Source organism: Hyperolius riggenbachi, chromosome 8, assembly GCF_040937935.1.
Source record: "Hyperolius riggenbachi isolate aHypRig1 chromosome 8, aHypRig1.pri, whole genome shotgun sequence".
Taxonomy (NCBI): domain Eukaryota; kingdom Metazoa; phylum Chordata; class Amphibia; order Anura; family Hyperoliidae; genus Hyperolius; species Hyperolius riggenbachi.
The window spans coordinates 299,795,978-299,813,818 of NC_090653.1; the positions used below are offsets into that span (position 1 = coordinate 299,795,978).

The 17,841-nt window shown below is 44.0% G+C and overlaps 1 protein-coding gene across 2 annotated transcripts in view; it reads left to right on the plus strand.

The window, feature by feature from the left end:
• The window catches only part of CARD9 (caspase recruitment domain family member 9), a 113,939-nt gene that overhangs the window by 43,894 nt on the left and 52,204 nt on the right, over nucleotides 1–17,841 (plus strand). For both annotated transcript variants that reach the window (XM_068249232.1, XM_068249233.1), the window contains exon 2: nucleotides 9,813–10,018. In XM_068249232.1, coding sequence (XP_068105333.1) covers nucleotides 9,838–10,018 — 181 coding nt within the window. In that variant the 5' untranslated portion in view covers nucleotides 9,813–9,837. The remainder of the gene's footprint in view (nucleotides 1–9,812; nucleotides 10,019–17,841) is intronic.

Genomic DNA, 17,841 nt, shown 5'->3' on the forward strand with positions numbered 1-17,841 from the left:
AGAGAACGATGATGGCAGGAAATACTGATCGATGTACAGAGATGTTACATCCCCCTGTAAGCAGCAATGTGGTGATCAGTGGTAATTGTAATGCTAAACAGAGAACGATGATGGCAGGAGATACTGATAGATGTACAGAGATGTTACATCCCCTGTAAGTAGCAATGTGGTGATCAGTGGTGACTGTAATGCTAAACAGAGAATGATGATGGCAGGAGATACTGATAGATGTACAGAGATGTTACATCCCCTGTAAGTAGCAATGTGGTGATCAGTGGTGACTGTAATGCTAAACAGAGAATGATGATGGCAGGAGATACTGATAGCTGTACAGAGATGTTACATCCCCTGTAAGTAGCAATGCGGTGATCAGTGGTAACTGTAATGCTAAACAGAGAATGATGATGGCAGGAGATACTGATAGATGTACAGAGATGTTACATCCCCCTGTAAGCAGCAATGTGGTGATCAGTGGTAACTGTAATGCTAAACAGAGAATGATGATGGCAGGAGATACTGATAGATGTACAGAGATGTTACATCCCCCTGTAAGTAGCAATGTGGTGATCAGTGGTGACTGTATTGCTAAACAGAGAATGATGATGGCAGGAGATACTGATAGCTGTACAGAGATGTTACACCACCTGTAAGCAGCAATGTGGTGATCAGTGGTGATTATAATGCTAAACAGAGAATGATGATGGCAGGAGATACTGATAGATGTACAGAGATGTTACACCCCCTGTAAGCAGCAATGTGGTGATCAGTGGTGACTGTAATGCTAAACAGAGAATGATGATGGCAGGAGATACTGATAGATGTACAGAGATGTTACATCCCCCTGTAAGTAGCAATGTGGTGATCAGTGGTAACTGTAATGCTAAACAGAGAATGATGATGGCAGGAGATACTGATAGATGTACAGAGATGTTACATCCCCCTGTAAGCAGCAATGTGATGTGGCGATTGTAATGCTAAACAGAGAATGATGATGGCAGGAGATACTGATAGATGTACAGAGATGTTACATCCCCCTGTAAGCAGCAATGTGGTGATCAGGGGTAACTGTAATGCTAAACAGAGAATGATGATGGCAGGAGATACTGATAGATGTACAGAGATGTTACATCCCCCTGTAAGTAGCAATGTGGTATCAGTGGTGATTATAATGCTAAACAGAGAATGATGATGGCAGGAGATACTGATAGATGTACAGAGATGTTACATCCCCCTGTAAGTAGCAATGTGGTGTCAGTGGTGACTGTAATGCTAAACAGTGAGTGATGATGGCAGGAGATACTGATAGCTGTACAGAGATGTTACATCCCCCTGTAAGGAGCAATGTGGTGATCAGTGGTAATTGTAATGCTAAACAGTGAATGATGATGGCAGGAAATACTGATAGATGTACAGAGATGTTACATTCCCCTGTAAGGAGCAATGTGGTGATCAGTGGTGACTGTAATGCTAAACAGAGAATGATGATGGCAGGAGATACTGATAGATGTACAGAGATGTTACATTCCCCTGTAAGGAGCAATGTGGTGATCAGTGGTAACTGTAATGCTAAACAGAGAATGATGATGGCAGGAGATACTGATAGATGTACAGAGATGTTACATCCCCCTGTAAGCAGCAATGTGGTGATCAGTGGTGACTGTAATGCTAAACAGAGAATGATGATGGCAGGAGATACTGATAGATGTACAGAGATGTTACACCCCCCTGTAAGTAGCAATGTGGTGATCAGTGGTAACTGTAATGCTACACAGAGAATGATGATGGCAGGAGATACTGATAGATGTACAGAGATGTTACATCCCCCTGTAAGCAGCAATGTGGTGATCAGTGGTGACTGTAATGCTAAACAGAGAATGATGATGGCAGGAGATACTGATAGCTGTACAGAGATGTTACATTCCCCTGTAAGCAGCAATGTGGTGATCAGTGGTGATTGTAATGCTAAACAGAGAATGATGATGGCAGGAGATACTGATAGCTGTACAGAGAGGTTACACCCCCCTGTAAGCAGAAATGTGGTGATCAGTGGTGATTGTAATGCTAAACAGAGAATGATGATGGCAGGAGATACTGATAGCTGTACAGAGATGTTACATTCCCCTGTAAGCAGCAATGTGGTGATCAGTGGTGACTGTAATGCTAAACAGAGAATGATGATGGCAGGAGATACTGATAGATGTACAGAGATGTTACATTCCCCTGTAAGCAGCAATGTGGTGATCAGTGGTAACTGTAATGCTAAACAGAGAATGATGATGGCAGGAGATACTGATAGATGTACAGAGATGTTACATCCCCCTGTAAGTAGCAATGTGGTGATCAGTGGTGACTGTAATGCTAAACAGAGAATGATGATGGCAGGAGATACTGATAGATGTACAGAGATGTTACATCCCCCTGTAAGCAACAATGTGGTGATCAGTGGTAACTGTAATGCTAAACAGAGAATGATGATGGCAGGAGATACTGATAGATGTACAGAGATGTTACATTCCCCTGTAAGCAGCAATGTGGTGATGAGTGGTAACTGTAATGCTAAACAGAGAATGATGATGGCAGGAGATACTGATAGCTGTACAGAGATGTTACATCCCCCTGTAAGCAACAATGTGGTGATCAGTGGTAACTGTAATGCTAAACAGAGAATGATGATGGCAGGAGATACTGATAGATGTACAGAGATGTTACACCCCCCTGTAAGTAGCAATGTGGTGATCAGTGGTGACTGTAATGCTAAACAGAGAATGATGATGGCAGGAGATACTGATAGATGTACAGAGATGTTACATCCTCCTGTAAGCAGAAATGTGGTGATCAGTGGTGACTGTAATGCTAAACAGAGAATGATGATGGCAGGAGATACTGATAGCTGTACAGAGATGTTACACCCCCCTGTAAGCAGCAATGTGGTATCAGTGGTGAGTGTGAAACAGTGAATGATGATGGCAGGAGATACTGATAGATGTACAGAGATGGAATAGGGTGATAAATGTCACAGTGAAACATTTAGTTCTATGAAAATGAAAAGCGATCAACATTTGATTATTGAGTGAAAGGTTGCCGTGCAGAAGGGTTTTCAAACCAACCAACTTGTTTGACATTTACAATCTTTTTACCCTGAAATTGGCATTGCCGAACACACGTGTGTTAAGTCAAACAATTTCTTCAAAACTTCTGATCAGCCAAACTATTGGATCGGATTGGTGGAATCGAATCAAAATTTAAAAAACTGTAATGTGTGTGTGGCCATCTTTAGATTTATGTAAATGTAACTGTCTATATGTTACGTTTTGCAATAAGAAAAACTCTTCAAGGTTTGTCAGTGCCAACTGGAAGGTATTATTTTCTTGTTACTTTGAATAAAAATTACATATACATTTTCGGTGGCAGTACTTACGTCAGGGAGCAGCGCATGTTACGCGATTAGCGCAAAGTGCGTAGCCGGGCGAATGCACGCGTTACTTGAGGTTTGTCCATCAGGCCCATTGTTTAGATTGGACACCCACTATTCAGTTACCATTCAATATTGTTTTCAATCGCTACAATTAATATTAAAATCGGTAAAATGGTCAATTGTTTTTTCGACCAACTAAATACAAACATTGTGGATTAGTCTTTACATGGATCTTAGCCCTTTATATCAACTTCAATGAACGTCCAATTAGGCGTTTTGTCTAATTAAATGTCTGATTTAATTGGTAATAAAAAAACAATTGGCCAGCTGTGGTATTGATCTCACTGCTGCTGCTTGCTAGGCATTGCCTGATGCACTACATAGATCAGCAGAGCCTCGATCACATGTGACTGCTGTACGTGGCCTCGCCATACTCCGAGCGCCATCGAGTGCGCAAAGAACCAACACATCTGATCTAAAGCCAATAATATTGTAATACTGATAAAAATCTCACCATTTAATAGATTTTCATGCGATCATACACATGGAACGATAGCCAGTATTTTGATTGACATTTTTCAGCATGTCCGATCTGCTGTCGGGGCAGAAAGAGATTGATTCTGAGTTTGGGGTTGGGGTTTTTTGCCCGATCTGATCCTTTTCTCGATCTGAAGTAGGATCTGAGGTGAGAATTGCATGGTGTGTAGTAGCGTATGGGTGCCTGCAGATTTGTTTAGAGGTGGCCACTAATGAACTAATGATACAATTTGCTGAACATCGGATCGGAGGATCGGAGGGAGACGGCGAGGGCACCGGACAGCTGCAGCGGGCTATTGGAAGCCCCAGGTGAGTAAAACTCTTTTTTTTTTTGTTTGACTTAAGTGTCCCTTTAAGCGATTTTCGTGTCACTGTATTAATGGGTGGCTTCAAATCGGGAAACATGAGACTAACACAAGAAACAAAGTTTATACATTGGTTCAAAACTGTACAAGATAGTTTAAACAAGGACTCCAACTTCTTGTGCTGGTACGATGGGTTTTAAATGCCTCAATTCTTTTAATCTTTCTGTCTTTTCATTAATTTTTTGTGCCATATGCTGTGTAAGATGGTGTTCACTGTCACTATTCATTTTATTTGCGCGCCAATCGCCCGGCGACAGCAGCGACGATCAACGGTTCGGGGTGCGCGCCCGTATTGCGCCTCATACTCACGGGCGACCTGTCACCGCAACACGCGCGCCCGTAGCCCGTGAGTATGGGCCATAACAGTTGAGGCATCAAATTACATTTATGTTTGCTAAAGAATGTTTCTCCTCTGTATGTCAGTGCAGTGGCGTAGCTATGGAGCTCGGGGCCCCGGTGCGAGTTTTACATTGGGCCCCCCCAAGCACTCTATACGTAACAATTGATACGGCGCACCAAACCCTGCCAAGGTCATCTACAGTATTAGAGGTGCAAGAAGTGGATGGGGAACAGTTTGTTAATGATTACTACCATTCAAAGCATCTATAGAAGTGATTATTTCCACCTTAGGACCAATAAACAGCTTATACTTTGGTTTAGTAAGGGCCCCATGGGGCCCCTCTGGCCCAAGGGCCCCGATGCGGTCGCTACCTCTGCAACCCCTATTGCTACGCCCCTGTGTCAGTGTATATAAGCTGTGTTTTTCAGTGTTTGTCAGGAACCAGTCTGACGAAGGCTTTTTATAAGCCGAAAGCCGAAAGCTCACTGTTTATCCATCTCTAAGTTAGCCAATAAATTATATCATCCTGATTCAAAACTCCTTGCTTTTAAAAACAGTAAATAGTAAATCATTTTAACCACTTAAGTATCAGCGGTCTCTGCCCCCTTAAAGAGGAACTGTAACGTCAAAACGTCCCCTGGGGGGTACTCACCTCGGGTGGGGGAAGCCTCCGGATCCTAATGAGGCTTCCCACGCCGTCCTCCGTCCCTCGGGGGTCTTGCTGCAGCTTTCCGTGCAGCGGTGACGTCAATATTTACCTTCCTGGCTCCTGCGCAGGTGCTCTGACGGCTGTCGGCTCCGAAGTAGGCGGAAATACCCGATCGCCGTCGGGTCTGCTCTACTGCGCAGGTGCAAGTTTCCGGCGCCTGCGCAGTAGAGCGGACCCAACGGAGATCGGGTATTTCCGTCTATTTCCGCGAGACCCCCGTGGGACAGAGGACGGCGTGGGAAGCCTCATTAGGATCCGGAGGCTTCCCCCACCAGAGGTGAGTACCCCCCAGGGGAGGTTTTTGATGTTACAGAGTCTCTTTAAGGATCAGAAATAGTTAATTTTACCTGCTGATTGTGGGCGTGCCTCAAGCCCCCAATAACAATACAATTAATTTTTCTACATCAGCAGAGAGACGGATCTTCATCCAAAATGATGCATGACAAGAAAACAGAATAACAGCCACATCATTACAGGCCAATACATTTCAACATATCTGCACAAATTACATCACTGAGAAGGATGAGAAATATGATTAGGCTATATTGTTGGATTATAATTCCAGGTATGATGAGGTAGAACGAGTGTTCAAGAAGCATTGGAACATCCTCAAGGCGGATACACTATTGGGGCGGATGATACCGGGGAAGCCTCAGTTTATATACAAGAGGGCTAAGAACTTACAGCAGATATTGGTCCTGAGTTTCATTGATGGACCTAGAATGAATAGGGGGGATACAATGGGGAATAAGGGTGTCTTCCCTTGTCGTGACTGTGTGGGGTGCAGAGAGGCGCATGCACAGAAAGGAAATCAGTGTATGGGGAAGGTGAATAAGAAGAACTATGAAATCAGAGACTGTATGACCTATAACACTAGTTATGTTGTATACATGTGTTGGTGGGTACCAATATATTGGGAGAACCACAAGGAGACTGCAGGAACGTATTGGGGAGCATGTACGGAACATTAAGATAGGAAATTGTATAAAACGAAGCAGCTGCGGCGGACAGCACCGCCGCCGCAGCTGCCTCCATGCGGCCATCCGTCCGTTCGGCGTCCAGGACGCCGAGGACGGAACGTTCTCCCGTGCAGGGGGTTGCCATAGCGCATAGACAGGACCTTTATGCGAGGAGGAAGCCCGTCAGCTGACCTGCTGGTCGGCTGACATCAGAGGAGACCCATGGCGCCCAGGATTGGCTGATGAGAGGGGGGCGTGCCAGTGAGGTCTCCTCTGCTCCATAAGCCTCCGGGCTGCATTGTTACATTCTGTTGTCGTGAATACTCTGCGTGTTAGCGCTCAGACCTTAGGCTAGTTCCCAGGTGTTGATGCTAAGGATTTCACACCTAGACTAGGAGATTGTTATCTGTTTATTGTTATTTGCTTAGACTAGTTCCCTGGTGTTGATGCTACAGATTTCACACCAAGACTAGGATATTGCTTACTGTTCGATCTCCTGTGTAGGACTCTTAGCTATTCCCTCTGACTCTGATCCTGCCTTCTGATCCTGTACCTTCGCCTATCTGCCTACCTGTTGCTGAACCTCTGCCTGATTACCGTTTACTCTCTTGTCTCACGATTCTGTACCGATACGTACCTCTCTGTTACCGAATCTTGCCTGCCTGACCATTCTACTCGCCAGTGGGCCCTCGCCACTGGTGAGGTGTTATAGCGCCAGCTCCGCTGGTTCAGCAGCTCTGTTAGGCTATAGTTTAGCCTTAATTACCTGCAGTATAGTCTGAATCACCCGCTCCTCGGGAGATTCAGCCTCTTCAGTTTTGTCTCTCCAGCTTGCTGGAGGTTATACGTTAGTACACGCTCAGTGTACTGTTTATACCTCACCAGCCCCTCTGGTGAGGTCTCATTACCATTAAAGTTACGGTTGCACAGAAACACTGACACTTTATCAGGTGTCCAGAGGTTAGTCATACTTGTATTATCGGTGATTCTGCAGATCACTAATAATCAGGTATATATCTGTATTCTAGGTGATACTGCAGATCACCAATAATCAGACACTCTCTGTGTGCTGACACCAACCGTTACAGAAATGCAGCACATAACTTGTCCAAACATTTTGCTGATCATCATAGACGGGACCCCACGGACATGAGGTTTTGTGGGATAGATTGCGGCCAAAATGGAGGAGATCCAATAAGGTCAGGGAATTGTCCAGGATGGAATCACGTTGGATTTATGTGTTAAAAAACCTACATCCTAGGAGACATAATGTTGAATTTGATTTGAATCGTTTTATTGCTAATGGATTAGCTTAGGTCTGGGGCAGATGCATGCCCCTTTAAAAATTCTGGGACATGGATGCATTCACACTATATATGGTGAAGCTGGGAGATTGATAATGGTACGAGGATATGGGTTGTGGGTGGTAGAATGCTCTGGTTAGTGTGGGGGGTCAGTGGCGGACAAAGCCAACAGTGGGCCCCTGTGCAGAATAAATGAAGGGGCCCCATGTGAATGGCCATAATCATATCAGATTATCGTTGGATCCAAATATTGTTGATAACATAAAAGTACATGAATTTAGGTTATATTCTGTAGGCACTGTGTTAATATAGCACACATTTAATACTTGTAGATGACTGAACCACAAGCAAATATCACTGTTCCTCATGGGTTTCAGAGAGAAATACACAGAGAGCCTACAGAATATTCATGCCCTAACTGTGGTGCAGCTGCATGGGCCATAGAGGGCATGGGGCCCCTGTGCGGCTGCATGGTCTGCACGGGCCTATGTCCGCCTGTGTGGGGGGGGTGCGGTCTTGTGCATGTAGGTATGTGCTGCGTTGAGCGGTGGGTGTCTGGGACCTGGGTGCATAATGCAAGCGTTAGTTTATTGCTTGGGCTGGGAAGTTATGCATTGTCATATATATATATCTTGTGATGTCATTTCTGAAAATATGTTGAAATGTATTGGCCTGTAATGATGTGGATGTTATTCTGTTTTCTTGTCATGCATTATTTTGGATGAAGATCCGTCTCTCTGCTGATATAGAAAAAAATAATTGTATTGTTATTGGGGGCTTGAGGCCCGCCCACAATCGGCAGGTAGAATTAACTATTTCTAAGCATGTAAGAATCTAGCCAATCATGAGGTTGGGATACTGGGAGCTTTTGTTTATGCCACCTATGGCTCGAGATGATGCTGGAGGGCGGTGCTCTTTGCGCCTGATGACGCACTTGGGATATCCAATAGGAGTCCATAATGCGGTCTACGATGGGCGTTGTGGATGCGCTAGGCCCACAGTGCTTTGAGCTCAGATTGCGCCGTCACATAGGGGCGGAAATGGATTATCGGCCATCTTGGGGAAGGGCAATACAGCCCATTGGATGAGATAGAGGTAATGAATGAATTTAAACACCGACTGACCAGACACCTCCAGCCCGTGATGAGTGCGCATGCACGAAACGCGTAGGGCGGAGCTACAGACGGGGAACAGCCGGCGTGGAGAGATTACATTGTGATATGCTTGCTTTTTATTTGGAACATATGAGAGCACCAATTTTAATATTTTAAATAAATTGTACGGTTTCACGCTATGAGGAGTCCTTTAGTTCGATAGGTGGGCGTGAGATCATTGCTGCTTTGGTGATCCATCTGCTGAGACATGCTGGGAGAAACGAAACAAGTAAGTTGTCTTATAACTTGGCTGTAGGGATGCTCATTCGGATTCCGCAGAAATGCAATTTCCTAAATTCCGATCGGAAATTGCATTTCCACATCGGAATGCGGTAATCGGTAATGCAAGTGCCGTAGGCGGATTTCCGCCGGAAATTTGCATCTGCCTATTTTCTGCATTTTACATTACAGTAAAAATCCACCGACTTTAGCAATTAATAGCAAAGCCCCCGTAAGTCCTAGAAACACCAAATTTTCAGGGTTTATTGCACAGAATCTTGTGAACAAGATGCAAAAAAAGTTTTCAAAAAGACCTTATACTTTTTGAGAAAATCGATGTTAAAGTCGGGCGGAATTTCCATGATTTCCGGCGGAAATTCCACATTGGAATGCGGAAATTGGTAGCGGAATTGGTAATTGGCAATGGCGGAATGCGGATTTACCGCGGAATCGGAAATTGGCATTTCCAAACATCCCTTCTTGGATGGCATAAACATAAGGTGAGCGGCCACGTGTGATGTTGTGTGTTGTATGCATCAGGGAGAGGTTATAGATCTCTGGGACTGAAGGCTTTTATTGCTGTCTGTGTCCTTGGTAGCCATAGCATATGGTGAGCGCCTGTGAGACTCTGTTTGTGGATGTACACATGGGTTTTGTTCTGCAACACTGGTGTATGGGAAGGAGGCAATATAAGAATACAGTATCACGCTATGGTCTGTGTGTTCTGAGTGACATCACTACAAGAGGAGTCTGTTACATAAGTGAGCGCAGTTTCTTGAGGACTTACAGGTTTTTGTTGTATGTTTACAGAATTGTGCCGTCACAAGGGACCATCATGTCTGACGAGGAGGACGAGGAGTGTTGGAGTAAGCTGGAGCACTACAGGGTCAAACTGATCTCCATCATCGACCCCAACAGAATCACGCCTTACCTGCGCCAGTGCCGCGTCCTCAACAGCGACGACGAGGAGCAAGTGTTTAACGACCCCAGCCTGGTGATACGGAAGAGGAAAGTGGGTGAGTTTCCTGCCTGTGATGAAGCTACCAGGAGGACAGTCGTCCCCAGCACTACGCCTGGCTCGCCTGTGCCCAGAAACCTTCCTGGTTATTTAGTGGTTATTGATAACGCCTAGCTATGTCCTAGGTCATACTGGTCATTGGTTATTTAAAGGTTAGAGCCCACACTTTGTACATCCATTCAATAGTATATTATTTGATATCAGTTATGTAGCAACAAAACACAGGGGCGGGGGATGTATTGTGCCAACTGAGGCTTCCGCAGCTAAATATCAGGTTTCTAAAAAAGGTTGTCATATGATCTCAAACATACACTGCACAAAAATATTCTATCACTGGCTGAAAGAGGAAGAGAAGTTAATATTTAACAGCAGATTCTCCATCTCTCTCCCCCTAAAGCCTGCTACACACATACCAATTTTGATTGGCTGACAATTGCCCAATTTTATCACTTTAGTGTAATATGAGAGCTCATCTACACAATCTGTTCATAGTATTCAAAACCAGTAGGCCATCCTACTACAGGGAGGTTGTAAAATAAGCCAGTCATTGGCCAATAAAAATTGGATGTGTGTATGCACCCTAATGCTAACTACACACATCTGACAATTGTCGCCCATCAGGGATTTGGGAGCGATCCTTTGGGCGACAATTCAGGGAGCGATCCTGTAGCGACACATGCCTAACCTTGAGGCTAGCGACGTGTTCTGTTGCCATTGAGGAGGAACGCTGAGCGACGGATGACGGATAGGCTTCAATTAGTCGGGAAGTGTGTGTGTGTTGGGGGGGTTGACAATGGCGTTGCGATCAGTCGTACTCGGGCATCGGGGGTTATTAAGGATGTGACAGGATGGATCCTCAATGGCGCCTGAGCAGGATTGACAGTATAATTATTGGATCAGGAGCGGCACACCTTACCGTATTGTGTATGGGTGCTGGACCAGCGATGCAAAGCAACATCAAGTAGCATTCCAGAAAGTCCAAGAGTAGGTCCGCACACCAGCTTTTCAAATAAGCCAAAGGTAATTTTATTCCATCATAATGTGTCAACACTATGTATGACAATTGTTTCGGGGCCACACAGGGTCCCCTTCCTCAGATACGTGCAGACAAACATCTTAGTGAACAGCACAATACATTAAATACAAAAAATGACAAAAAAGGTCAGCCCATAGAGGTCAAGAATACGCCCCCTCATTGGAAATGTAAACAACAGGCAATAGAGCGATCAATGCTAAATACACATATGAGACACAAATCAATAGATAGTATCCATCACTGGTATCATGCCCTCACAAGGGTCTCTTTACAGACTTTGCTATAAGCATAAATTCATCCTAATGTTACTGTGGTTCAAAGCTGTCACTCACCAAAATATTCAAAATGATTGGCTACCGGTTCCCGCCATGAGGATCGCTCCGCTCCGCCACCAGCCGTTGATGGATAACAGCGTGGACTTCTGGGAAGCTGGTCCTACAACAACCAATCACAGCGCTGTTCGCATGTGAGTATCGCTGTCGGAGCCAGGAAACGCCGGACCGGAAGGGGCGCGGGCAAGGATCAAATATAAGATCCAAGAGTCCGTTCCCCACCAAGCACGTAGAGCCGCCGGACCGGAAGGGGCGTGGCCAAGGATCAAGCGTAATATCCAAAGGTCCATTCCCCACCACGCATGTCATAACCTGCCATGCTGGAAGGCGTGTCTTAGACGCAGTGCAAAAGCACGTTGTCATAGAAACACCCACGCTACCCCCCTCAGCCCACAACAAACGGCACGTTGAACTGGCACATCGCCACGGGACCAGCCACACACTCTGTGACATAGTGTTCTTCACTACAGTCCTGGCAAACGGAGCGATCCCCCCAAGGGAGTCCATAGACATGCATCTCATGGCGCAACCTCCGCAAATTGCGGTGCGCCACAGATGATGCATGTGTATGGTGAGCAGCAATATAGATGAATGGGGGAAAGGAAGGAGAGGGAAGCAACAAAGAGGGAATAAAGAGACATATGGGAACCTATAAAACCAACAAACAGTGCATTGCAAAAAATAGGACATATCATAAATATGAGCCACATATTAAATCATTAAGATAATCAATCACTAAGCAACATATATCTATTTCCTAACATCTCTTGGCAAGAAACTATCTCTCATCAAGATAGCATGTAAAAGAATTGAACTGATTCAAGCCCCTAGGTGTCACTGTATCCATGGTATAAATCCAATAGGTTTCTTTTTGTAGGAGAAGTCTGTCCCAATCACCTCCTCTCCGAGGTTTTTTGACATGGTCAATAACGAGACCTTTAAGTTCACTGACTCGGTGACCCATTTCCACAAAATGTACCGCTACTGGTTTAGTAGAGTCAAGCAATTTACCCTCCATCTTTGCCTTTATTGCCACACGGATGTCACTCCTGTGACGTTGAAATCTTACTTTAAATGCCCCAGTGGTTTTACCTATATATCCTAGGCCACAGGGGCATTTTAGTAAATAGACACAATGTTCAGAATTACAATTGTAATAATTGTTCATATAGAATTTCTTGCCAGATCTAGGGTGCGTAAAATAGGTACCTGTAATAAGAGAGTTACATACATTACAATTAAAACATCTGTAGCAACCCTTCCTTTCAGAAAATGAAAATTGTTTCTTGCAGTATTTTTCACATGGATCAGCCTGTACCAGAATATCCCTAATGTTCTTGCTAGACCTATAGGAGAGCAGGGGTTTCTCTCTAAGCATTGGATTCAGATTCCTATCCGACTGCAGGATAGACAGATTTTTTTTCAACCGATCTTTTTACAACAGAAGACCTCGAATTAAAATCCTGCACAAATGGAACACTATTCCTCACCTGTCCCGTTGTAGTGCCATTAAAGATGGCATATGCCTTATCAATTGCAACATGTAGAATGCGCTCAGGATATCCTCTCTCAAGAAATCTAACCCTCATTTTCTCCATTTCACCCTTTGCATCCTGTACACTCGAACAAATCCTCAGTACCCTGAGAAATTGAGAAATAGGTAGTCCATTCATCAAATGGCTCGGGTGGGCACTACTGTACATCAATAGAGTATTCCGATCAGTCGGCTTTCTGTACAATGTAGTGCCCAACCCAGTCTCAGTTTTAATAATCATAACATCCAAAAAAGGCACAGAATTCTCAGAGATCTCTGGATTAAACACAATGCCGGCGAACAGTGAATTCAAATAGTCAATGAAGATTAGGAGATCCTTCCGATCTCCCCTCCATAATAGGAACACGTCATCGATGTACCTCGACCACATAACTACATGGTCCAGGTACATCTGCGACGTAAACACCAGCGTCTCCTCAAGAAATCCTACAAACAAATTAGCATATGCAGGGGCAGCTGAGCTGCCCATAGCTGTCCCCCTACATTGTCTGAACCAGGTGTTTTCAAACCTAAAACAGTTACATGTTAGAATGAGTTCCAAACCTGCAAGAATAAATTCAGATGGTACAAGCATATTTTGCTGCTGACCTAAAAAATGTCTTACCGCATCTAGGCCTTCCCCATTGGGTATCGATGTATATAATGAACTGATGTCCATGGTGCACAGAATAACATCCTTAAGATTAGTTGTAATCCCATTTAGTTTGAGGAGAAAATGCTGTGTGTCCTTAAGGTAGGCAGGTAAAGATTGTACAATGGGCTGGAGGTGAAAGTCAATAAACTGAGCAATGGGCTGGGTCACCGAGTCAGATCCTGATATTATTGGACGATATTTTAGTGGTGTTAGTCCTTTGTGGACCTTCGGAAGTCCGTAAATAACCGGTTTTTGAGGATGTTGTGGCACAAGAAATTCCTCCTCTTTTTCCGTAACCCAGTTATTCAACCGTGCCAATGACATGAGGTCATTCAATTTATGAAGAATTGAAGGAGTGGGATCTCCATGGATGACACAGTAACTGCTTGTATCACTCAGCATTTCCTTAATACTTCTACTGTAGTCTTGATAATTTAGTACTACAATTGCTCCACCTTTATCCGCTGGCTTAATTAGGATTTCTCTATTTTCTTTTAATGATTTCAGAGCTAATCTTTCATTCCGTGTGAAGTTATGTGAACATTTTTTATCTTTGTTTTCTTTAAGTGTATCAAAACGTACAGTTTGGATGAAACTTTCAATGCTGGGAAAGGAGCCAGGGGGAATGAATTTACTCTTAAGTTTGAAGGCCGAGACTGCAGTGGAATCAGAGTTCGGTTTGTTATAGAAAAATTGTTTCAATTTGAGTGATCTTTCAAATTTAAAGAGGTCCACCTCAAAGCGGAAATCATCAAATTTAGGTGTCGGACAGAATGACAGTCCTTTCGATAGTACAGCCATCTCATGTTTGTTAAGGGAGTACTCACTCAGATTTATAACTGGGGATGTTGACTCCGTGTCGCTGGTCGCTGTAGTTGGGGTTGTGATTGATAAGGCGTTCCCCCTCTTGGATCGACCCCTCCTGAGTCTTCTCCGCCGCGGCCGCCCCGAAAACCCGATGCACCCGGAACATCACTATCAGATGTAGGATTCTCAGTCAATACGTCCGAATCAGGATTAGGTGCTGGTTTCGGTTTCCCTTTAGGTGGTGGTTTACCACCCCCTTTCGGTTTTGGCCACCTCTTTGGTCGTCCTCTCCTCTGAGATGCTCCCACGATCCATGGATAGATCCGACCTTCCTGATGGTCTTGGCAAATCTGTCTGTACTTTTCCCTTTTCTTTTGTTGTAATTGACCTTTATATATTTCAACCTCTTTTTCGATTGTTGATATTTGATCCGCAATTTTCTTATCCGTGTTCATCAATTCTTTAATGCCATTATGAACAGATGAAAGCTCCTTCTCGACTTGTAGTAACAGGACTCTTACTTCTTCAATAATCATCAACATATAATTTAACGAATGTTGCGTAGATAACGCACACCACCTCTCACAGAACTCTTTTTTATTTCGACTAATCGTAGGCTGAATCCCAAGGCGGAAACCTTTGGGTATCTTCTTAGTTCTATAATATTCAGAAAGCGTGTGTCCATGAAGTTCAAGGTCAACCTTCCGTTTCTTGAGGCGTTTTAATTCGTTAAGTAGATCAGTTGCAGAGTCCGCACCAAAGCCAACACGTCTATCACCAGGAAACAATATATTTTGTACTTCCTCCGGTGTATAACTGAATGTAGGCTCTTCTCCATTATGATCTTCCATTTGACCAATTAAGTGCTTGGTGGGGAACGGACTCTTGGATCTTATATTTGATCCTTGCCCGCGCCCCTTCCGCGCCCCTTCCGGTCCGGCGTTTCCTGGCTCCGACAGCGATACTCACATGCGAACAGCGCTGTGATTGGTTGTTGTAGGACCAGCTTCCCAGAAGTCCACGCTGTTATCCATCAACGGCTGGTGGCGGAGCGGAGCGATCCTCATGGCGGGAACCGGTAGCCAATCATTTTGAATATTTTGGTGAGTGACAGCTTTGAACCACAGTAACATTAGGATGAATTTATGCTTATAGCAAAGTCTGTAAAGAGACCCTTGTGAGGGCATGATACCAGTGATGGATACTATCTATTGATTTGTGTCTCATATGTGTATTTAGCATTGATCGCTCTATTGCCTGTTGTTTACATTTCCAATGAGGGGGCGTATTCTTGACCTCTATGGGCTGACCTTTTTTGTCATTTTTTGTATTTAATGTATTGTGCTGTTCACTAAGATGTTTGTCTGCACGTATCTGAGGAAGGGGACCCTGTGTGGCCCCGAAACAATTGTCATACATAGTGTTGACACATTATGATGGAATAAAATTACCTTTGGCTTATTTGAAAAGCTGGTGTGCGGACCTACTCTTGGACTTTCTGGAATGCTACTTGATGTTGCTTTGCATCGCTGGTCCAGCACCCATACACAATACGGTAAGGTGTGCCGCTCCTGATCCAATAATTATACTGACTGTAAAGCATTGGAGACGAGCACCCCCGTGGCAACTACCTGTTGATGTTTTCAACTAAAGTTTTATCTACGAATTGACAATTATCAACAACTGCAGCATTGGTTTTGCTACCCACCCACAGTTTTTGTGGAGGGTGAGATTGTTTTTATCTGGCACTTAATTGGTCAAATGGAAGATCATAATGGAGAAGAGCCTACATTCAGTTATACACCGGAGGAAGTACAAAATATATTGTTTCCTGGTGATAGACGTGTTGGCTTTGGTGCGGACTCTGCAACTGATCTACTTAACGAATTAAAACGCCTCAAGAAACGGAAGGTTGACCTTGAACTTCATGGACACACGCTTTCTGAATATTATAGAACTAAGAAGATACCCAAAGGTTTCCGCCTTGGGATTCAGCCTACGATTAGTCGAAATAAAAAAGAGTTCTGTGAGAGGTGGTGTGCGTTATCTACGCAACATTCGTTAAATTATATGTTGATGATTATTGAAGAAGTAAGAGTCCTGTTACTACAAGTCGAGAAGGAGCTTTCATCTGTTCATAATGGCATTAAAGAATTGATGAACACGGATAAGAAAATTGCGGATCAAATATCAACAATCGAAAAAGAGGTTGAAATATATAAAGGTCAATTACAACAAAAGAAAAGGGAAAAGTACAGACAGATTTGCCAAGACCATCAGGAAGGTCGGATCTATCCATGGATCGTGGGAGCATCTCAGAGGAGAGGACGACCAAAGAGGTGGCCAAAACCGAAAGGGGGTGGTAAACCACCACCTAAAGGGAAACCGAAACCAGCACCTAATCCTGATTCGGACGTATTGACTGAGAATCCTACATCTGATAGTGATGTTCCGGGTGCATCGGGTTTTCGGGGCGGCCGCGGCGGAGAAGACTCAGGAGGGGTCGATCCAAGAGGGGGAACGCCTTATCAATCACAACCCCAACTACAGCGACCAGCGACACGGAGTCAACATCCCCAGTTATAAATCTGAGTGAGTACTCCCTTAACAAACATGAGATGGCTGTACTATCGAAAGGACTGTCATTCTGTCCGACACCTAAATTTGATGATTTCCGCTTTGAGGTGGACCTCTTTAAATTTGAAAGATCACTCAAATTGAAACAATTTTTCTATAACAAACCGAACTCTGATTCCACTGCAGTCTCGGCCTTCAAACTTAAGAGTAAATTCATTCCCCCTGGCTCCTTTCCCAGCATTGAAAGTTTCATCCAAACTGTACGTTTTGATACACTTAAAGAAAACAAAGATAAAAAATGTTCACATAACTTCACACGGAATGAAAGATTAGCTCTGAAATCATTAAAAGAAAATAGAGAAATCCTAATTAAGCCAGCGGATAAAGGTGGAGCAATTGTAGTACTAAATTATCAAGACTACAGTAGAAGTATTAAGGAAATGCTGAGTGATACAAGCAGTTACTGTGTCATCCATGGAGATCCCACTCCTTCAATTCTTCATAAATTGAATGACCTCATGTCATTGGCACGGTTGAATAACTGGGTTACGGAAAAAGAGGAGGAATTTCTTGTGCCACAACATCCTCAAAAACCGGTTATTTACGGACTTCCGAAGGTCCACAAAGGACTAACACCACTAAAATATCGTCCAATAATATCAGGATCTGACTCGGTGACCCAGCCCATTGCTCAGTTTATTGACTTTCACCTCCAGCCCATTGTACAATCTTTACCTGCCTACCTTAAGGACACACAGCATTTTCTCCTCAAACTAAATGGGATTACAACTAATCTTAAGGATGTTATTCTGTGCACCATGGACATCAGTTCATTATATACATCGATACCCAATGGGGAAGGCCTAGATGCGGTAAGACA